The sequence below is a fragment of the Orycteropus afer genome, unplaced genomic scaffold, assembly GCF_000298275.1.
Source record: "Orycteropus afer afer isolate SDZICR_OR568_19922 unplaced genomic scaffold, OryAfe1.0 scaffold00327, whole genome shotgun sequence".
NCBI lineage: Eukaryota > Metazoa > Chordata > Mammalia > Tubulidentata > Orycteropodidae > Orycteropus > Orycteropus afer.
This window is the reverse complement of record NW_006921914.1, coordinates 2,004,341-2,026,147: the sequence shown is the minus strand read 5'-3', so window position 1 is coordinate 2,026,147 and position 21,807 is coordinate 2,004,341. Positions and strand designations below refer to the sequence as shown.

The following is a 21,807-nucleotide window of genomic DNA, read 5'->3' as shown; positions in this document are numbered from 1 at the left end:
TAGGTTTCACATTTAGGTCTTTGATCCATCTGGAGTTCGTTTTTGTGTGTGGTGTGAGGTACAGATCTTGTTTCATTTTTCTGCAAATGGTGCTGGTTTTGCCAGCACCATTTATTAAACAAACATTCTCTTCCCCATTTAATGGATTTTGGGCCTTTGGAAGGACATCATTTTTGGTAAAATAGAGGATCAGTGAAAAAGAGGAAGACCCTTAACAAGATGGATAGATACAGTGGCTACAACAATGGCCTCAAACACAGCAACGATAGTGAGGATTGTGCAAAACCAGGCAACGTTTCATTCTGTTGTACATAAGGTCACTATGAGTTGGAACTGACTTGACAGCACCTAACAACAATCTTTATGGAAGCAGATGGCCAAGTCTTTCACCACGGAGCTGCTGGGTGGCTGTGAACTGCAAACTTGTGGTTAGTAGCCAAGTACTTAACCATTGCATCACCAGGGCTCCTTGTAAAAAGTATAACCAAGCCTATTGCCAGTGGGTTGATTCCACCTCATAGTAACCGTGTAGGACAGAGTAGAACCACCCCAGGCTGTAAATCTTTACAGAAGCAGACTGCCACCTTTCCCACATCTTTAGGATCAGCTAGTGGGTTTGAACTACCAACCTTTCAGTTAGCAGCTGAGCACTTAACCACTGCATCACCAGGGCTCCTATAAAAGGTATAAAAATAAATAATCTCCCTCTCATTCACCACCCCACAAACCCCCCACCAAAGAACCACAGTTGATAGTTTCTTTTTGCATATAAAGCAAATATTGGTATAGATTATTCTTCCTCCCTTTTTTTTAACATAGAACAGCATTTTATGCCCACTGTTGTCTCCATTGCTTTCTTTTTTTAACTTAACAATATGTCTTAGAGACTTTTCCCTCTCACTATACAGCAAGCATGCAATTTCTTTAAATAACATTTATAAAATACATAGCACAATGCCTGGCACATAATAGGTGTTTGTCCAGCTTCAAAGAACTGGAAATTGGAGGAGCTGGGATTTGAAGTCAGGCTCATGGTCTCTGCTCTCTGCACCTATTCACCTATCTCTTCCCAAGGCTTATAAATAAAAGGAAATGCTGACAACAGAGTTGAAAGGGCCTTCTTGGTGATAATCTTCAGATAACCTAGGCAGAGTGACTAGTTTGCCTGCAATTTAGGCAAGCTATAAGGAAAGCAGCAGCTCAGAGGACTGAGACCATACCTCAGGGAAGAGTTTCTGACTCCAGGCTACAAATCAGGATAAGGCATGAAAATTGTTCAAGATTAGTCAAAATGGTACCAAACTCCACAATGGACAGTTTGCTCTAAAATAATTTTCTATTTTTTGCTGTTTAGTTCTTTTTAAAAACAAACAAACAAGAATGAATTACCTTTGAGTATGTGTGTGTGATTTGGGTGAAAGTTTATAGAGCAAATTGGTTTTCCAGTAAGCAATTCATACATATTTTGTTTAATGAGTTACATTTTTGATGAAAGAGAAGGAATGATCCTGGCTTTGGAGGCAGACAGATCTGGCTTTAAATTTCTGCTCTGCCACCTTCAAGTTGTGTGACTTCAAATTTAACCCTGAAATTCAGTTTCCTGATTTGTATAATAGGGGATAATAAACCAGTTTCATAGGGTTGTTGTGAGAATCAAATGAAATTGTGTGTGTAAAATATGTAGCCCTGGGAATGTTGTTGTTGTTATGTGCCGTCAAGTCTGCCCCGACTCATAGCGGCCCCTCCTTGGGTTTCCGAGGCAGTATCACTACGGAAGTATCACTACGGAAGTATCACTACGGAAGTATCACTACGGAACTTCCTTCCGAGGAGTGGCTGGTGGGTTTGAACCGCCAGCCTTCTGGTTAGCAGTCAAGTGCTTTTAGCCACTATGCTACCAGAGCTCCTAGCCCTGGAATAGTATTCCCTAAGTCAGTGTCTAGGTTCGAGCCACCATTCCATCCCTCTCTGAGAAAAAACACACTGGCTTCCAGCATTTGGTTTCTAGTCTACAGCAGTAACACACCACTGCCACCTGGAGACACCATCTCCAAATTACAGATAGTCTGTTAAGTGCTACCATTGCAGAGTTGTTGATTATGAGGTCACAAGGATCTTTTAAGTGAGGCTGGGAGCACAGGTTGTATTGTTCTCTGCTACCTCTTCTCCACTCATCATTGATAACTTCACTCAGTTTGGTTTTTGTCCTGAAACTAAGTCCCAAAGAGAGCTGTGAAACACTAGATCCCAAGGCCAAAAGCCACCATGCAGTTTATATTTTCCTAAAGGGCTCTATGCTCACTTAAAAATAACCAATGAGGCAAGCTAATATAGGGGCTGCCAGACCTCTTGAAAGTAACTTCTTTATCTGTTACTTTTTCCTATTTACTTCTTCCATTTATAAAAACCAGTTGCCATGAGTCAAGTCTGACTCCATAGGGTTTCCAGTGACTGTTTCAGAAGTAGATAGCCCAGCATTTCTTCAGAGGCACCTCTGAGTGGACTCAACCACCAGCCTTTTGGGTAGCAGCCAAAAGCATTGTCCAATTGCGCCACCCCGGGACTCCTTCCCATTTATAATCTGCAATCTGGCTTCTGCTCCCAGGATGCCAAGCAGTCAGTCAACACTTCTTGAGCACCTACTTTTTACTGGCTCTGAGGGAATGCCACACATGACCCCTGCTGTTAAGGAGATAAGAATTTTGTTAAGGGTTATAAAAAACAAACCAAAGTGGCAGTGCATAATGAATGCCAAACAAGTGGTCTAGACAAGACACATTTATTTCAGAAGAGGTACATAGTAGTCACTCAATAAATCATCATTTAATAAATGAATTAAATAATGAATGGATGAGGGAAAGCTCAACGTGGGCTAAAGTAGTTAGGGAACAGAGTAGAGCAGCCAGGATGAACCGTAGATTTCATTTGAGAGGAACCAAACCAAACCAAATCCACTGCCATCGTGTCAGTTCTGACTCATAGTGACTCTATAGGACAGAGTAGAAGTGTCTCGAGGGTTATTTCCAAGGCTGTAAATCTTTACGGAAGCAGACTGCCTCATCTTTCTCTTGAGGAGCAGCTGGTGGGTTTGAACTGTGGATCTTTTGGCTAGCAGCCAAATGCCTTAACCACTGTGCCACCAGAGCGCCTTCATTTGAAGGGAAGGGGTAATAAATTGTTAGGTTGGGAAGCTAGACTGAGACCAGATTCTAATAGAAATGGTCATAGTCTCCCACCAGGTTTAGGGAGGGAGAAACATGAGTCAGAGAATCAAGTTAGGAAGCAATTGCCATTATAATAAAAATATTATAATAAAAATATTAATCCTATGGATTTATAAAGAAATGACACATCTCGGTAAATAACTGGTGAGAGGTGATGAGGAGAAAGGAACTATTAAAGATGATGGGGGCTATTAAAGGTAACACTGAGATATTTTTAAGTCCGGGTAACTAAGGAAATGATGGTATCATTAGCAGACATAGGAAAGTCAGCCAATAAAGTCTTTTTTGGGGAAGATGAAAGAATTTCATTTTAGACATTTGCAAATGGAAATGTTCAGTAGCAGTTAAAGATGTAGTCTGGGAACTCAGGAGACAGGTCATGGTTGCCCAAAATTCAGATCCCAGCCTCATTCTCTCTCTTGTCACCATGTCAGAGCTCATCTTCTTTCTTGGCTTCCACTATGATCAGAATAGTGAAATGCCATGAGCCCAAGAAAGAGGGATTAAGAACAAAAGGATGTGCTCATTTCTGCAGAGAGACTGAGGAGACTGAATTTCAAAGAAAGGGCCATGCAATTTGGTCTTTGGAAGAGACTGTGACCTTCAAGAGATATCATTTCAGCATGGAGATTTGTGGGTGAGTAACAGACTGTAGAGAGTTCAGGAGTTGGTAGGTGCTAAGGCAAGTAGATGTGGACCATTTGGCAGCAAGAAGAAGGTAGGCAGAAGGTAGCCAGAAAGAAACATAGAGCCCAAAGCTTTGCTCGTGTCTCATACGATTCTTAAAGTCCACCATTTACCTTCTTCTTGCCAAGTATGTTTGCTCTACCTTCAATATGATCTCTGCAATTTTTGACACAGTTAATCTCTTACCATTTCACCTTTCTTAAAACTCTTTTGTGGCTAAATGTCATCTTTCACAACCCCTTTCCTGCCTTCCTTTTCTTCTCCTATTGCATTTTCTGCTACTACGTAATATGGTAGATACTACTTTGATTTCCTCATACCTAGATGAGCACTAACATCTCTTTTACCCTTGCTGGTTCCTCTACTACTCATATCTGTAGATGTCTTCTAAGGCTCTGACCTTGGCCCTCTGCTTCCTTGAACAGTTCATCCATTAAGCTGATGACTCACAAAGCTTAACCTTTCTACTTCCAACTGCCTATAGGACTCAATAAGGCACTTGACTGCTAACCAGAAGGCTGGCGGTTCAAACCCACCAGCCACTCCTCGGAAGGAAGGTTGGGCAATGTACTTCCATAGTGATACGGCATCGGAAACGCAAGGAGGGGTCGCTATGGGTTGGGTCCAACTCCACAGCACGTAACAAGAACAACAACAACATAGGACTCAAAACAGCCAAATCAATTTTCCTTTTTAACTTAGTCTTTCTGAGAAGGTCTTACAATTTTCCCAGGTATACAAACTAGTTTCTTTCAGATATCAGTTTATTTCTTAGTCTCTTGGTGTATCAAATCTGTATCAAGTCTTGCCATGTCTTTCTTTGAAACATCTCTGGAACTCATCCTTACTCTTCATTTCTTTGCCACAGCCCTCAATAATCTCTAGTCAACATTATTGTAACAGAATTCTAGAAAGACTCCCTGACTCAGGCTCCATCCCTTCCTAACCATATACCAAGTCAGTCTTCTGAAATCACCATTTACCATGTCACTCTCCTGTGCAAAAACATAGGATGGATCTTCATGGTTCCTGGCACAACAGCTAAACTCTTCTATATGGTTTGCAAAACACAGGAACAGTGTATCTTAGAATTGGAAGGGATATTAGATATCACAAGCCTAACCTCCCTTCTAATGCAGGAACCTCTATCTAGCATTCTTCACAGGTAATCCTTCTGCCTCTCCTTCGAGGGTGCTGAGAACATGGAGCCTTTCTTAACTTGGCCTCACTCTTTTTATATTCAACTTTATTTTCTGCTATTTCCCTCACAGTCCAACTCCTCCAGCCAGGCTGGTTTCTTCCTAGCTTCCTCATCTACCATGTTTGTTCTTACCTCTATGTCTTTGGCTATGCTGCTTTGCATGAATGTCTTCCCCTCTTCTTTCTAACTCTCTTAATCCTACCCATCATTTAAGGCCTACCCTAAATGTCATCTTTCATGATCCCTTCCCTGACTTCCTTTTCTTAACTCCTACTGCATTCGCTACCATCACGTAGTTTCACATTTACTTGTCCTACATGTGTAGTTTTATCATTCTGTCCTCCAAAAAAATGTATGCTCCTTGAGGAAGTCAATCATATTTTAGATTTTGTATCACCCACAGACTTACTTAGCATAGGATCAGGCATAGAGTAGGTACTCAGTCAATATTTACTGATTAATAATGGATGGGCAACCTTACGGCTAGAGAGGTGAAGTCACACAAGTCAGTAACCAAATTCATGATCAAAAATCACATTCTCTGATTCCCTGAGCTGCAGTTCTGGCACATGTGAGGCAAGTCTGGATGAAGGATGCTTCAGGGAAGAGTTTAGACCTTAGGCCAGAAAAGACCTTTCCTGAGCCTAAGGAACAGTGAGGATTACCTCGGTAATCTAGGGCAGGGGCCCGCGGGACCTCTTCTGGATATACTTCATTGTAGCTTTCATCTGGATAGTAGCCTGAACCTAGAATGAAGAAGACAATATCAGGATGATGTATCAATTTCTCACTCAAGCCCTTCTCCACTATTCCCCTCACCCAACTCTGACCCTTCCTGAGGCACTCCATGAGTAAGAAACTGGGTGGATATTTAGTGGAAAAAAAATTCAGACTTTTAAAATTGTAGAACTAGTGTGGGCAAACCTCAGAACCTCAGGTGAATAGAAGGTGAGCTCATGGTCAGGCAAGGGGCTCACTGATAACATTAGAACCCTCTATTGAAAAGAGAAAAAAAAAAAAAAAAGCAACTCTAACTTCTTGACCACTCATCAATCTGAACTATAAATGGCCCATTTTCTTGGTAAAACACATGTGATTTGGTCAGACATGGATGACCAAGCTCTGAGGATGGATTGTTGTCCCAAGTAGAAATTAAAAATAAAGCCTTAGTAAGGATCTTCTCACTTGTGACAGGCCTGCTCACAATCTTCAGAGAGGAACGATTTCTTAAGATCCCACTAGCCTATGGGGCTTGTCACCTGAATAGCATTGCTGGGAATGGCATGACAAGGCAGAGAGGGATGGCTCAAAAGGCAAAGGGGGAACTGTACACCAATGGTCATTGCAGACCTTTTCACAATAGCCATAAAATAGAAACAATTAAAATGTCTATCAACAGCTGAATGGATAAACAAAATGTGGTACATACACACTAGAGAATACTACTCAGCTATAAAGAGAAATGGAGTCCTGAAGCATGCCATGGCATGCATGAACCTTGAAACTATGCTGAGCAAAATAAGTCAGCCACAAAAGGACAAATACTACATGATCTCACTTATATGAAATAAGCAAATATATAGAAACCAAAAATTATAAGTGGTTACCAGGGGTGGGAGAGAGAGGGGAAGGAAAAGTTTTTGCTTAGGCAACACTGAGTTTATGGTAATGATGATGGAATAATTTGGAAAAGGATAGTGATAATGGTTGCGCAACATGAAGAATTAATTAATGGCACTGAATTATGCGTGTAGAATTTTTTTTTTTTTTTTAAGGCAAGGGGGAATAAGAATAGTTTCATGAGCAATTTTTCTTGGCTTGGAAAAGAGAAAAGCAGAGTCCTTTGGAGAAGCTTCTAGTTCCTGTATTCAGCAGGAGCCTTAGCAGGGAGCCACTGAGCTAGAGAACATTCCTGATCCATCCCCCATCATCCTGACCCAGCCCCTAGTGGAGGCAGGTCTGTGGCTGTCTGGGAGACTAAGCAGTGTGTTCTACCAGACTGCAGGAAATCAGTCATGAATAAGAACTAATTGGAAAACAACTTGGTTCTTTCCGGAATAAAGTTTCCAGAAGCTTCCTTTCAGCTTCTCTGAGCCCTAATGCATGCACAGGAATAGGGCAGCCAGCCACGCTTGAGCCAGAAGACAATTCCCTATTTCCAGGAGAGGGTGTGCTTCCTGGACAGGGCTGGGTTTTAATGCTGCAGCCCTTTGGTCTGTGTAAACACTCAGATCATAAGCTCGCCTGACTCCTCTCTGGGAGGAGGTGCGGGGCCCCCCTGCACTAAAGGGTGGAGCTGAGGGCTAGATGATGAAGTTCCTCCATGACCCACAAGCCCAGACTAGGAGTTGGGGGGTGTTGGGAAACCGGTCCAACTTAGTGCACAAGGGAATGAATCAAATTGAAAGTTTTCATTATGAAATCATGTCCTCCTTGGTTTGCCCTCATTCCAGAGGAAAGAGTTCATTTTTTTCTCTTTTCCATTATCCATTTTCTTGTTTTCCCATTTCAGTTCTTCTGACTTTTCTTTATTTCTCCCTGGACCTCATCTCCCTTGCTTTCTCTTTTCCCATATGGGAGATTTCTTTCATGGGACATGGAATTCTTGTCAGCTGTTTCAGTTTAGTATTAGCCTCAAAGCCTTACGGCTACTGTAAACAAGAGGCCAGATGTGTGTGTGTAATTCCCTCAAGTATTAGGTTGCCCTACGCCTGTTATAGGAGCTCTGGTAGCATAGTGCCTAAGGCACTTGACTGCTAACCAGAAGGCTGGTGGTTCAAACCCACCAGGCACTCCTCGGAAGGAAGGCTGGGCAATCTACTTCCATAGTGATACTGCCTCAGAAACCCAAGGAGGGGTCGCTATGAGTTGGGCCCACTCGACGTATAACAACAACAACAACAACAAACGCCTGTTTTAGAGCTAGCTTGTGAAGAACTACTCATCAGGGAGCAAGCCTCTGTTCGCCATGAGAAAACAGGAGTGTCAGAGGTCTATGGCTAGATAATAGCAACAACAATGACAACTGCTAGTATTAGTCATCATGTACCCTATATTAAGCACATTACATATATGTTATCTCATTATGTCACCACAACATCTCAATGAGGCAAATAGCATTATTACTCTCCATTGTAGCAATGAGAAAAATGGCTCCGAGAGGTTAAAGGAGTTGCCAAAGTCTCCCAGCTACTTTATAGCAGAGTGGGCACTCCAGCCCAGGTCTTTTGAGTCCTAGATAAGCTCAGACATTCCACTAAAGATGGTGGTAGTAAAAAAACCAAAAATCAAACTCACTGTCCTCGAGTCGGATCTGACCCATAGCATCCCTTCCTTGGGTTTCCGAGGCAGTATCACTACGGAAGTAGATTGCCCGACGTTAGAGAGCTTTTATTCCAGCAGGGATAAAAATCTCAAATCTTTCTTGCAATCCAGACTTTTTCCTCTGTATGTGTGGGATCAAAGGCCACCAAGCATTTTCCATAATTTCAGAATGATAAGGGATGTGAGAAGATAGAAGGGAGGACTCAATCAGATAAATATAGTCTCCACCAGGGTGCAGAGGTAGCAGGGCTGCTGCCAAGTTAGCTTTGTGTCTAGAATGGGCTCTGTCTACCCTACTCCTTTAAGCCTTCCCATTTCTGCCTGTCTCTGGATATAAATATACTTTTTTTTTTTGCAAATGTGGTGATACTGAAATGAGGTGCAACAATATACCTAGTGGGGCACCCTCCCAACAGGAGACTATCTGCTTGTCCTGCTTTAGCCTTGGGGAGTGGGATTTGGGAAGTATTCCTCAGTTCCCTTTAGATTTTATCACTGGCTACTCTGTGGTTTGTTTCTGGGTTCCTCCAACTTCCACAGCATGGTCTGACCCTCAAGCACTGCCCTTCACAAAGATATATTTGCAAATTTAATTGATAGTTGAAGAATATTTTAAGATTCACACTAATGTTGGCTTATGATGACAGATCCAGTTTAACTTCCTGAACTTCACAGATATGCAACTATGCACCTTTAACCCACTCTTTGCTTTATGTATGTTCTTAACTATTCCCAGGCCCTGCTGATTATTCCTGGACCCTTTTCCTGATTAGCCCTGAATTCATACTTGGTTGCCTTTCTTATGCCGTTCCCATTTGAAGGCAAGGGGATGGAAGAACAGAACAGTGCAGGATGCACAGAGTGCTCAATAGATAGTTGTTGAATCAATGAATGAGCTGAGAGAGCTGAGCTATCAGTGAGGGAAAGCAGAAGTGGGAGAAGATTGTTGGAACTGCAAATGTTTCTCATCAAGCAGCATCCGAAGAATACAAGAGGGTAGAATGAGTGGGTTCACAGGCCTGTCAGAGACCTCATGGGCCATACCAGCTTGGGCTCCTCAGAAGGAGTGGTGACCCTGCTGACTCCTATGGAAATGGGGAGTGCCATCTTTGCATTTGCAAGCCATTTGAGAACCTCAAAAGAACCCCGGTTTTTAAAAACTGTCCTTTCCTCAAGACTCCAACAGCTCAGGCTCCCAACCTGGAAAGGTGAAAGTCTTTGCACTCTATGAAGTATCATACAGGTGTTCAAAGTTGGGCATTGAGCCATCAAACCTCCACTCCCTGGCCCTGTGGTCTCTGGCCAGATTTTGTTCTTATGTATTTGAATTGAAGCATGGAGGAGGCTGGGGAGGACAGCTGCACATATACTCTCGTAGAGATTTGAGGCTCCATTAGCCCCAAACAACGTGTGTTCTGCCAAGAGCTTAACTTGAATTTCTTCATCTCAATGTCAGCCCTTGTGCTTTTACCCCTACTAAGTCAGGTTAAGCCAAAGGGGGGAAGAAGTTTGCATATTTGTTTAAAAGCTTCATGCAGCTGTTTCAGGCAAACAGAGCTACTGCCAAAGTCCTCCACCAGGAGCTAAGGGCATGTGGAAAATTTTAGTTGCAGTGACTGTGGCGGTGATGGGAGAAATTTGTTATTTACTCATCTCTGGATATTTTCCCAACCTCATTGGTTGGGCCTGTCTCCTTCCTCTACTCCCACTAGCCCCTATGAGGGCAGACACTGTAGGCCACAGAATATTCTTAGCACTTGGAATGCCAGCTGGATCCCATCAGAAACCTCTGTCTGCCACCTCATTATCTTTCTGTCACCCCTCCTTCTTCCCCTTTCCCTCTCCTCACTGAGTCTATTCTTTCCAACCCCCCCACCTCCAGGCACTCATAGTAGTTGGAATCCACTCAAAGGCATACAACAATAACAATATGTCCCCAGGGGAGAAGAGTGATACATTCAGGAATCCAGAAATCTCCATCTCTTCTGAAGTAAGGAACAAGCCAGAAGAAACTGGGGTATTGTTGTTTAAGAAAATGTAATCTATATTGCCATTAACATCTTTGGCAGATTGACAGAAAGGGGCTATAAAAATCCCATCCTATGAAGAAGGTCTGGGAGAGGAGAGAGACAGAGACAGAGAGACACACACACACAGAGAGACACACACAGAGAGAGAGAGACCCAAAAAGTGAGAATAAGAGAGAGAGAGATAAATTGATTCTTGTTTCCCTCAAAAAAGATTGCCTTTTGCCTTTCTCCTTTATTTTTTCCCAAATGAGATATATGGCCCAAGTCCTATTTTTGTGGTCTTGATAAGAGTATTAAGATTTGACCCATAAAGAAATTAATATTAGAAACTGTTTTTCAGAGCTCTGGTAGCGTAGTGCCTAAGGCACTTGACTGCTAACCAGAAGGCTGGAGGTTCAAACCTACTGGCCACTCCTCGGAAGTAAGATGGGGCAATCTACTTCCGTAGTGATACTGCCTCAGAAACCTAAGGAGGGGTCGTTATGAGTCGGGTCCGACTCGATGGCACATAACAACAACAACAAGTGCAGAAACAGGCGAGACAATGACCTCAAAGTCCAGCTTGTCCAAACTTCTCATTTTTGTGCTGGTCTAGCCTTTTTTCAAATATTTCTTGTTAAATCAAACCCAACCCCACTGCCATCAATTCCAGCTTATAGTGACTCTATAAGACGGAATAGAATCGCCCAATAGTGTTTCTAAGACTATAAATCTTTACAGAAGAAAGCTGCCTCATCTTTCTCTCATGGAGTGGTTATTAGGTTCAAACCACTGACCGTCTGATTAGCAACTGAGTGTTTTAACCACTGTGCCACCAAGGCTGCTATCTCTTGTTCCACTACCCACTGCCATGGGGTTGATTCCCACTCATTGTGACCCTATAGGAGAGAGTAGAACTGCCCCAAGGCTGTAAATTTTTTGCGGGGGTGGGGGTGGGGAGTGTATGATTTAATTAAAAATAACAAAAGAAGTTAAACAGGTCTGGGAAGGAGAATGGGACTATATGCATGAATACAGAGCATATTTATACATCTAAATGTGCTGCAAAGACATCCATGACTACAGTATTGCTCACAGAGGTCAAAACCACGAAAACCTCCAAGCCACAACCAAAAACCTCCAGGGAGTAAGTCGCTGGGCCTGAGGACCCAAGCCCACTGTCTCAAGGGACAGAAAGGTCAACCGGCACAACATAGTCCACAAAGACAATGCTCTATATCTCACCCTGGTGCAAATAATAATAATAAATGAAAAACTGTATTTTCAACATGGTCAGGGGTTAGAATTTCAACATGTATTTGGGGGTGGGACATAGAATTCAATCTATAATACCTGTAAATAGTAATAATAATTATTATTTTTATTATAATTTGGGTGAAAGTATACAGAGCTAATTGGTTTTCCATTCAATAATCTGTACACATTCTGTTTTGTGACATTTATTGCAATCCCCACATTGTAATAACAGTCTTCCCACTTCCTCCCTGCACCTACCTCCTCCCTTCCTCCATCCTTCCCATCCCCTCCCACCTTCCTAGCTCTATCCCTGGGCAAATGCTGTCCTCTTGATCTCGTGTACTTGGTTGTTCTAATGAGTGCATACCCTCCTGATATTACTGTTCACCTTACAGGCCTGTCTAGGAGCTCTGGTAGCGTAGTGCCTAAGGCATTTGACTGCTAACCAGAAGGCTGGCCATTCAAACCCACCAGCCACTCCTCGGAAAGAAGATGGGGCAATCTACTTCCATAGTGATACTGCCTTGGAAACCCAGGGATGGTTGCTATGAGTCAAAATCGACTCCACGGCAGTGAGTTTGGTTTTGGTTTTACCGGCCTATCATTTGGCTGACAGTTGTATAACAGGGCTTAAATTTAGTTCTTAGCTTGAAGGGTGTGTAAGGACCATCGTCTCTGGGGTTCCACCCCAAGGCTGTAAATCTTTACAGAAGTAGACTGCCTCATCTTTCTCCTGTGGCACAGCTGTGCTAACCTTTTTGGTTAGCAGCTGAATGCCTTAATCATTACACCACCAGAGATCTTTTATCTCTTCTTCTTGTTGTTGTTATCATGTGCCGTCGAGTCGGACCCGACTCATAGCGACCCCTCCTTGGGTTTCTGAGGCAGTATCACTACGGAAGTAGATTGCCCAACCTTCCTTCTGAGGAGTGGCCAGTGGGTTTGAACCGCCAGCCTTCTGGTTAGCAGTCAAGTGTCTTAGGCACTGTACCACCAGAGCTCCTAGATATATCTCTTGTTAGGGAGCTTCAAAAGCTTCCCTTCATAGCCTGTTGCCATGTTTAACTCTTTTTCATTGTCAAGAATAGTTCTCTGTATCTAACCTATGTGTCTCTTATTGCAACCTTACTGTTTCTTCCTTCAAGTCTCCCTCGCTGCCTTGCCCTCCCTGGAATCAATGAACAAGAACTTACCTGCATACCATGTTGGTGTCACTGCTGGGGTTAGGAAGAACAGCAGAGAGAGCACTCCTCTTTGAGTTAGTTGATGGGCCATCTTTGAAAGGGTGGTTTAAGGATGTAGGAATAGAGGTATGTGGACAGTAGTATCGGGGCAAAGGAAAATGACTTTCAGGAATCAGTGAACTTTCAAAGGTGAGGACCTGTAAGGAAGAAGAGAGAATTTTTAATTAATGCATATCTATTATAATCATCCCCCCATAAGACCATTTAGAATAACAAGACTCTTTTTGTTAATTATGGTTTCCTTTCCTCCCAGGAGGAGGACATAAGACAATTTTCAAGTGATCCTGATGAGATCAGATGCATATGTTCCAAGAGTCAATTTATAGAGAGGTATATTGAGGTACCAAAGCCAGGAAAAGGACAACAAAAAGTCATATAGAGCCAGAAGGGAATCCAGCTATCTCAAGACACCCAGTTGATGATTTTTTCCATTCAAGTAGTATTTCCTAACTACTTATCTGGGAAAGAATTAGCATATTCAGACTAAGAGTTTAGATTCTGGAGATACACATATTTCTGGATCTGAATTCAATTCTTTTGCCTATTAGCTACAGGAGCTTGGACACATCCCTTAACTTATCTGAGCCTCAGTTTCCTCATCTATAAAATGGGAATCATAATACTAATATCTACCTTATAGAATAGATTATTGTCTGGTATATAAAGAAGCAGTCAATATAAATATATTAGATAGTATTACTGTCAACTTCAAATTGGGCCGGATTGGATGTTTCCTTTCTCTAGTCTCTCAGGCAACAACTATACCCTGGCTCTGTTCTTAGCTTTGGGTTTTGAGGCTTAGTGGTTTGGTAGTGGCTTCTGGCTTTCAAGTCCAGCCTAACTTTTCACTTTTACCCTGGTGACCCAGCAGGAAATCCGTGAGGTTAGAGAAGACCTACCAAGGTATAAGAGGACAGGCTGCACAGGCTCCAATTACCCTCTCACTTCCTTTCCTGTTCTCACTCTAATGGGATGAGTTTTGTGGTTCTCAGTGGGCACAAACTTAGTAAATGGGTGCATTAAACTTGCTGCCCTTTGGGAAAAACTAGCTACTGGTTGTGTCTGCAAGCACCCATTTACTTACATGCTTTCAATGAAATGCCATGCTCAGAAGAGGAGCCCATCCCAGAAATGGAGATACAAAAAGATGGCAAATTCTCACCGGAGTCCCTAAGGGATATAGGAGGCCCAAGAATGGCAAACATTCGTATTTTCCAGTACATCACTACTCGGCTTCAGTTTTGTCTAGAGAGTGGTAAGGAAGCAGGACAGGGAGAGAATGAGAAGAAAGGAAGGCAAAATGAGTGAAAAGAGGTGAGAAGGAAACTAAGAAGGAAAAGAACTCTGACAGAACTGAAAGAAAGAGAAAGAAACTCTGACAGAACTGAAAAAGGAGAAAGGGGATTAAAGAGAGATCCAGGAACATGAACATCTGGAGAACTAATCACTGACCCCTCTCCCACATCCAGTCTCAATCCAGTTGTCTGTTCAGGAGTAGGGGCTTTCCTTTTTCAGACCCAGTACTGAGTCTGTGACCCCCACCCCCTTGCCCACCTCCTCCCTAATCTCAGACTGAACACTTGACTCTTTCACCAGAGTCAGGCATCCCTCCACTGTGGACTGAGAAGGTAGTGAGCACACATGTCTGCAGCCAGGTTCTGGCATGAATGAAAAGCAGCTTATGATCCAGTTTCATAAAAGAACTTCTCCCCCCCCCCCGCTCCATTCATGTTACCCAAATCCTGGGTCTCTTCCCCCACCCTGCCCCAACCCCCGCTTGCTGTGAAATGTGAGGTTGTTGTGAACCCTCGCTTGTTGTGAAATGAAGGAGTGTAGTGTAGAGGGTTAAGTAGGAGATCTTACCTTTTTTATGTGGGGTTTTTGTTCTTTCTGTCTCCTCTTTCTCTTTCTCCTTCTTCTCTGGTCCTTTCATTGGTCGGAAGAAACTCCTACTTTAACATTCCTAGAACGAATGGCTCCTGGTCTGTAGGGGCCGCTCCTGGTCTGTCGGGGCCTCCGGGATTCTGTTAACACTGCCCAGATGTTAGGACGTCTGCATCTGCCAAAAGTTTCCTTAAAGCTATACTATCCCCCAAAGATATAGCTGTTCAGCCCTCAGAGAAGGGTCTTCAATGGAGGAGAGGGAACACGGGGATTAGGGGAACTCAAGTCATCTGCTACAGGACAAGGGGAAGTGTGAATGGCACTGGGCCCAAGCCCATGAGTATAGCAATGACTAACAGAGGCTGGCTAAAGGGCCTCCAGAGATGTGGCGCTCTGAAGAGCACTTCTTTTTTATGACTCAGCATGACATTGGGATTGAATGAGAAGGAATTTCACAAACTCCAAGAAGAGAGGAAGAGTGTAGCTGACTTTGACATTCCTAGATATTTCTCCCTCCTGTAACTCCTAAGTGTACCCCAACTCCTAGGTGCCTTGCTATCCATATAGTACAAGTTTAGAGATACTCAGAAACCCTCTCACTAATGACTTAACTTCTCTGGACTTCAGTTTCTGGTAAGATTCTGTGGTTTATTAAAAAAAAAATGCCATGAGCTTCTTGCCTGAAGTCAAGACTGATCTCCTGTAATAAGAGTGGAGGGAAAGCATGTCTAGAGAGGCTTTAGTGGGAGGCAATTTAAGTGAATCTAGATGATATGTGCATGGCAAGGTTATGGCCATCACTAAGCTGTTTGCCAGTGGCTTCTGACAGAGGGATCTGTTTCTCTTCAATAAGCAAGCTTTTTTCACTTTAGTATCAAGTAATGAACCTATTCTACCATAGCGCAGGTCAGGTTCCTTTCATTCCCCCTCCTCTCAGAGATGACATTTCCATCCCTTGGAAAATCAGAGGTTTGTGGGTTTCTTTTTTTTTTTTTTAGCTGCTTTAGAGAGTTTCTCCCCTGTGTGTGCAAGTAAATTGGTAACCCTTTCTCATTCGTGAAGGGAAGAATTATACTGATGACGATAAAAAGTTCAGTAGCAAGCCTGACTATGCTTTCTTCTAATCTATCAATCACAGCTACATATTGATTTTTACTATGTGTTCAACAGTGTGCCAGACATATAAATAAGTAGTAGATATGGCGTGGAGCTTGTTCTCTCAGCACATTTTCTGTGTCAAGAACGGTGGAAGCTGCAGTGAACAAGACAGATAAAACCTCTGACATCCAAATCCCCAATTAATTCAACAAATATTTGTTGAACTTCTGTTTTGTACCACTCACCATCCTGGGTACTTGAGGGACATTGGTGAACAAAATAGACAAAAATCCTGTTCTCATGGAGTGGAGGAGACAGCCATTCAGCAAAAATGTACTTAATTACAGTTGTGTGTGTAGCAGCTCTGGTAGCATAGTGTCTAAGGCACTTGACTGCTAACCAGAAGGCTGGCAGTTCAAACCCACCAGCTACTCCTCGGAAGGAAGGTTGGGCAATCTACTTCCATAGTGATACCGCCACGGAAACCCAAGGAGTGGTCGCTATGAGTTGGGTCTGACTCGATAGCACATAGCAACAACAACAGTTGTTAGCAACAACAGTTGTGTGTGCTTAGGAAACTACCCTTCATTGGGCATGTGCTATAAGCTAAGCACTAGGGACACAGTGGTGATGAAGACATGTGTGATCTCTGATCTCTTGAGCTTACTCTCCAGCCCCCAGAAAGCTTATCTTTAGGAGAGGAGAGAAAGAGATATAAATGATTAGAAAAAAAGTACAAGACCATAAAGTAAGAAAGTGCCAAAAGCTGTGATATAGACTGTGAAGACCTTAAGGAGAGGGCAGAGGAAGGGGAAAAGGTGGGCCTTGGTCTGCTCTCAGGCAAGGGAAATGACATAACAAGAGCTCATTGTTAAGTCAGAGGGTGATGGGTAACTGGTAAAGAGAGTTCAGGAAAATGGTAGGAAACGAGGTTGAATAGGATAAAACCAAATTATAGGGCCTTTGACAAGGAGATATAGGAGTTTACAGTTCTTTTTTAGGAAATAGTGACTTTATTATCTGGATGTGTGTGTATGAGAGAAAGAGACTGAGATATATGTATAGAGAGGGAGAGAGACGGTGACAGAGGGAGAGAGGGAGAGAGAGAGAGAAGAGAGAGAGAGAGAGAGAGAGAGACCAGTGAGCAGTGGAATAAACTCTACCAGGATTATTTTTTTCTGAAAACCCCTTCACTGGCTCCCTTGTGGCAAAGAATCTAGTCTGAGCTCCAGCTCCTTAGTATAACACACCATGCTCTTCACAAGCAAACCTCAATATGTCCTCGGCCTAGTCTTAAGCATTCATCCCCTGGCTCCTCATTCTGGATACACTAAGCTTCTTGCTTCTGTCATACATTGATGCCTTTGCACAGGCACATTTATTCTCCGCTCTATTCCTTTCCCTCTTCTCTTAGCCTGTTGAAATGATGTTTGTCTTTGCTGCTATGAAGCTTCCTCCAGCCCACCCCAGACAGACGTTTGCTTTGCCTTCTTTTTCTCTCATAGTACTTTGTACATGCCTCAGTTAAGGGACTTTTAACACTTACATAATTGTTCTTAATTTATCTCTATCTCCTACTAGACTGTGAGAACCTAGAGGGAAAGAACCTCGCTCGACTCTACCTCATATCCCCAGCACCCAACGCAGGGCCTAGCACATGCTAGTATGAGGAGGCTGCATAAGGTCTCAAGTCACACTTAGAGCTGGAAGAGAAGCACAGAAGGGTGACAGAGAGGGGTTGAAGAGGGAAGTGTTCTGGGCAGGAAGTATGGAACCCACTGGGAGATAAAAGTAAGGGGAGAAATGAGAGGAGAGGAACAGCATTCCTGTGAAGCTCTGGAAATGAGTAATATGAAAAGCTTCATCCCAAACAAAACAAAACAAAACAAAAACCCACTGCTATTGAGTCTATTCTGACTCATGGTGACCCTTTAGGACAGAACAGAACTGCCTCATAGGATTTCCAAGTCTGTAAATCTTTATGGAAGCAGACTACTTCATCTTTCTCCTACTGAGTGGTTGGTGGGTTTGAACTGCCAACCTTTTGGTTAGCAGCGAAATGCTTTCACCACTGCACCACTAGAACTCCTATCTCACCAAAAACCTATGGGGCAAATTCAACAAAATCATTTCCGCAGCACCTACTATGTATGGAAAACACTATGTTAGACACTTTGGGGATATAAAGCTAGGTAAGATAGACACTGTTCTGTATGATTTGGCTGGAAAGACAAAGATACAACATCTATACTTACTAAATTTCCTAATGCTTGTAAATTTCACCTTTAACTTTTCAATATTCAACTTCAACACTTTCACATGAAGCCTCTAGGCAGTCAATAAGATATTGTTTTATTGATTTCATTGTTTTATATTAGATATGGAAACTGACTTGCCAAATTGAGATTTTAGCAAAGCTTAACAAGGTTAGACTAGAAACAACATTCTTGGAAAATAGACTAAAGGCAAATTGACATGGAATTATGAATCTCAATAACATTAAAAAAGTATTGCTCATTTCTATGTGTCCAAAATTGTATATTATGAGTTTTAAGAAGGCAAAATCAGAACTGGAAAGGGAGGAAAGGATTTATGGAAGATCTGAAAAGAGTGTGTGTGGGGGGTAGAAATGGATGAAAAATAGACACAATAGAGTATTTTAGAGAAAAGAATAGTGGGAATACACAGATGACAAAAAACAAACAACTCACTGCTGTCAAATTGATTCTGGCTCATAGCAAGCCCCATTGGGTTTCCAAGGCTGTAAATCTTTACAGAAGCAGATTGCTCCAGCTTTCCTCCACAAAGCAGCTGGTAGGTTCAAACCAAGGACCTTTAGATTAGCAGCCAAATGCCTTAACCACTGTACTACCAGAGCTCCTTACACAGATGACAAAAACAAACAAACAAACAAACAAAAACAATTCACTGCCATCGAGTCGATTCTGACTCATAGCAATCCCCTTTGGGTTTCCAAGGCAGTAAATCTTCACAGAAGTAGATTGCCTGGTCTTCCTTCCATGGAGTAGCTGGTGGTTTTAGAACCACCATTCTTCTGGTTAGCAGTCAAATGCCTTAGGCACTATGCCACCAGAGCTCCTCAGGAAGCTAATTTTTAAAACTGTAGATGTGAATTATCTGTTTAAAGGAAGAGGGGCAATCCAATAGCTGTGATAAAGATATTTATAAAGTAAGTAGGACGTGCTTTCAAATTTCATGACACTTAACCAAAGGTATTTATTGTATTTGTTGTTGTTGTTATGTGCCGAGTCGGTGCGACTCGACGGCACATAACAGCAACCAAAGGTAATGGAAGGGATGCTTGAAAAGGGATTAGAAAATGAAAATGGTAGGGTTATAATGTGAGTAAGAGATAAATTGTCTTCTGAATGTAATGGTTGATGTCTTTGTATTAATTCCTAAGACAGAGAGTAGTAATGTCCCAAGACATTATACAGCAGCTCTCCTTAATCTTTCTGTTTTATGGCAGTGTGATACTGGGATGGCCTAGACATTTCATTTTTTATTTAACTTATCAAGCCTTGATTAACTGCTATGTGGTTGCCTTCAGGGATCAATTATGACCAATATGCTCAACAGGGATTGGCTGAGCCCTGACTATGAGCTCATCAATAGAGCATTATGTCCTAGGGTACTCAGCTGACTATAAAAGGTAGCACAGGAGCCCTCCCACACTGGCTCTTCTGTAGTTTCTGAACATCTAGACAGCAGGATGTAAAGCAGGCAAGTAGAAATGCAAGCAAGTACTGTAGTAATTGACTAAATGTTTGAGTAATACATGGTCAGACTGAGTTTTAATGTTTAAACAGAGGTGTCTGAGGAAGGAGAGTTGGGGTTGAGTTGGGCCATGAGTAAGGGCAGGGATTTGGGTTGAGTTTGGAGGGTGGGCAGGGATTTGGGTTGAGTTTCGAGGGTGGGCAGGGAGTAGGGATCAGGCTTTGCTTATTGGGGAGTTAATCATACTGGCCTTTTTTGGAGCAGAAAAATCATGTTGGAAAATCAGTAGGAAATAAGTTAAGATTGTATTTGTCTTGAGTTTTACTCTTGCTTTCTCTCCAACAGTACAATATCCTAGGAGGCAATCTTGCCTGACCCAGACTGGTAGGGCAGAGAATTCAATATTCTGTCTTTCCACCTCTTAATTTCTCCCTCTTTCTGATCACAAAATTACATGTTTGATGCTGAAAACTTAGGGAAAAAGGCAAATACTTAACTATAGTTACTGTTTGTTCTACTTTCAACATTTAGTAGTGAGTCTTGCCTTCTCTTACCTTCCTGTCACCGTCAAGATTAGGTTAAAATGTTTCTTTGGCATTTGCTGAATGTAGTAAGGCTGGCAATGCTTACTCTTAGGCAAGTTACTTAGCTACTAAGTGGTTTTCGTCATCTGTAAAATGAGGACCACAGTAGTCATGAACTCATAATAGGGCTTTGGTGATGTATGCAACAGTGCTTGGTCAATGCTCAAAATTACAATTATTACTTTAAAGAATATATTCATCTTATGGTCTAGGGAAATACTTTTTAATTGATAAGATTAGATGCCTCTTTGGTCTGAGTTGGGATCCATACTGAGGCCTAGGTTTGGTGGCATGACAGAGAAAGGGATGTAACAGGGTGAGAGGCAGTGGTGAAAGGCATTGTGGCCACAGGAATATTCATTTCCATGTCAGCCTTTGGTTTAGTTTGGCACAGACTGTTATTCAAACAAAGCCACGTTGTGAGTGGCAGAGGAAAATCAACACATTCTTGGAAATAAGATGTGGCTTTTGCTTTAGCTATTTAATTTTTTCTTGAGCTGCAGAGATGTTTCTTTGCTCTCTTGGGCTTACAACAAAAATTCCTTCTAGGACATGGCTTCAGAGGAAACTTCCATTGAGATGATAAAGAGTTAACAAGACTATCCTTAATATTTGTTTGTTTTTTAGAACTAGGAGCACTCAGATAAGTCACTGAGCCTAGGGAGAAAGCTTTCATGTACCTACAGCCTCCCTCAACTTCATCGCTTATAACTATGGCCTATATGGTACTTTAAATGTTTGAATGTCTGCTATATTTCTTGATGACTTTGCCTCAAAGTGTTTATATGTGTTTTATAGGTGTAGACATGTATCATCTATCCATTCTCTCTTCATGTGTGTGTTAGGACTTTCTAATTTTAGGATATAATTTCAGTATAAAGCTTGGCAGTGCAATAATTCCTTCTCCAAGAGTTGCTCTGTTGGACCTCAGAGGTCTGGCATGATGTTATAGGAACTAGTCCCAGGTCAATATTCAAAGTACAGGGAAGCTCTGTGACCAAGTTGATGGAATTTCCTATTTTCTGGTTCTGTGGTATATGTTTAAAGCAAAGTTTCAAGCAAAATAGTTTGAGCATCCACCTCTGCAGGATTTTTTTTGCAATTGCAAAATAGTGAATGCCCCATTGTGACATTAAGCTTATGTCAATGATGATGAATAGACTGGATAGGAAACTGACGTTGCCTTTTAACCCCATCCCCTCTAGAAATAACACACAGTCGTTGCGATTCTTTCAATAAGCGATGTTGGTTTCCCACAATTCATTCTTTCTTAAACTCATTCTTTACTGGGGGGATGGGGGGGTCAGCCAAATCCCACCACCCAGAGATAAATGTCACTTTTCATTGTTTGTCTAAACACATGTGACTGTACTTACTGCTTTTTATTCCTCTTTGGAAGTAGATTTCTTGAGGGTATTTTCCTATGTTATAAATTATTTCAAGGTCACTCTTAACCTTTTTGGTTCCTTTCCTTCTCTCTAGGGCTCCAGTGGCCAGAGTGGCCGAAACACTTAGCGCTGCAGGCGTTGCTGGTGATAGAAACAATATGAAGTTTTA

The 21,807-nt window shown here is 42.2% G+C and overlaps 1 protein-coding gene across 1 annotated transcript in view; it reads right to left on the bottom strand.

Moving 5' to 3' along the window:
- The window catches only part of SRPX2 (sushi repeat containing protein X-linked 2), a 33,278-nt gene extending 20,301 nt beyond the window's left edge, over positions 1 to 12,977 (bottom strand). The window contains exons 1-2 of the mRNA XM_007952175.1: positions 12,896 to 12,977; positions 5,778 to 5,858 (exon numbers count right to left, since the gene is read on the bottom strand). Coding sequence (XP_007950366.1) covers positions 5,778 to 5,858; positions 12,896 to 12,977 — 163 coding nt within the window. The remainder of the gene's footprint in view (positions 1 to 5,777; positions 5,859 to 12,895) is intronic.
- Between the last annotated feature and the right edge of the window lie 8,830 nt (positions 12,978 to 21,807).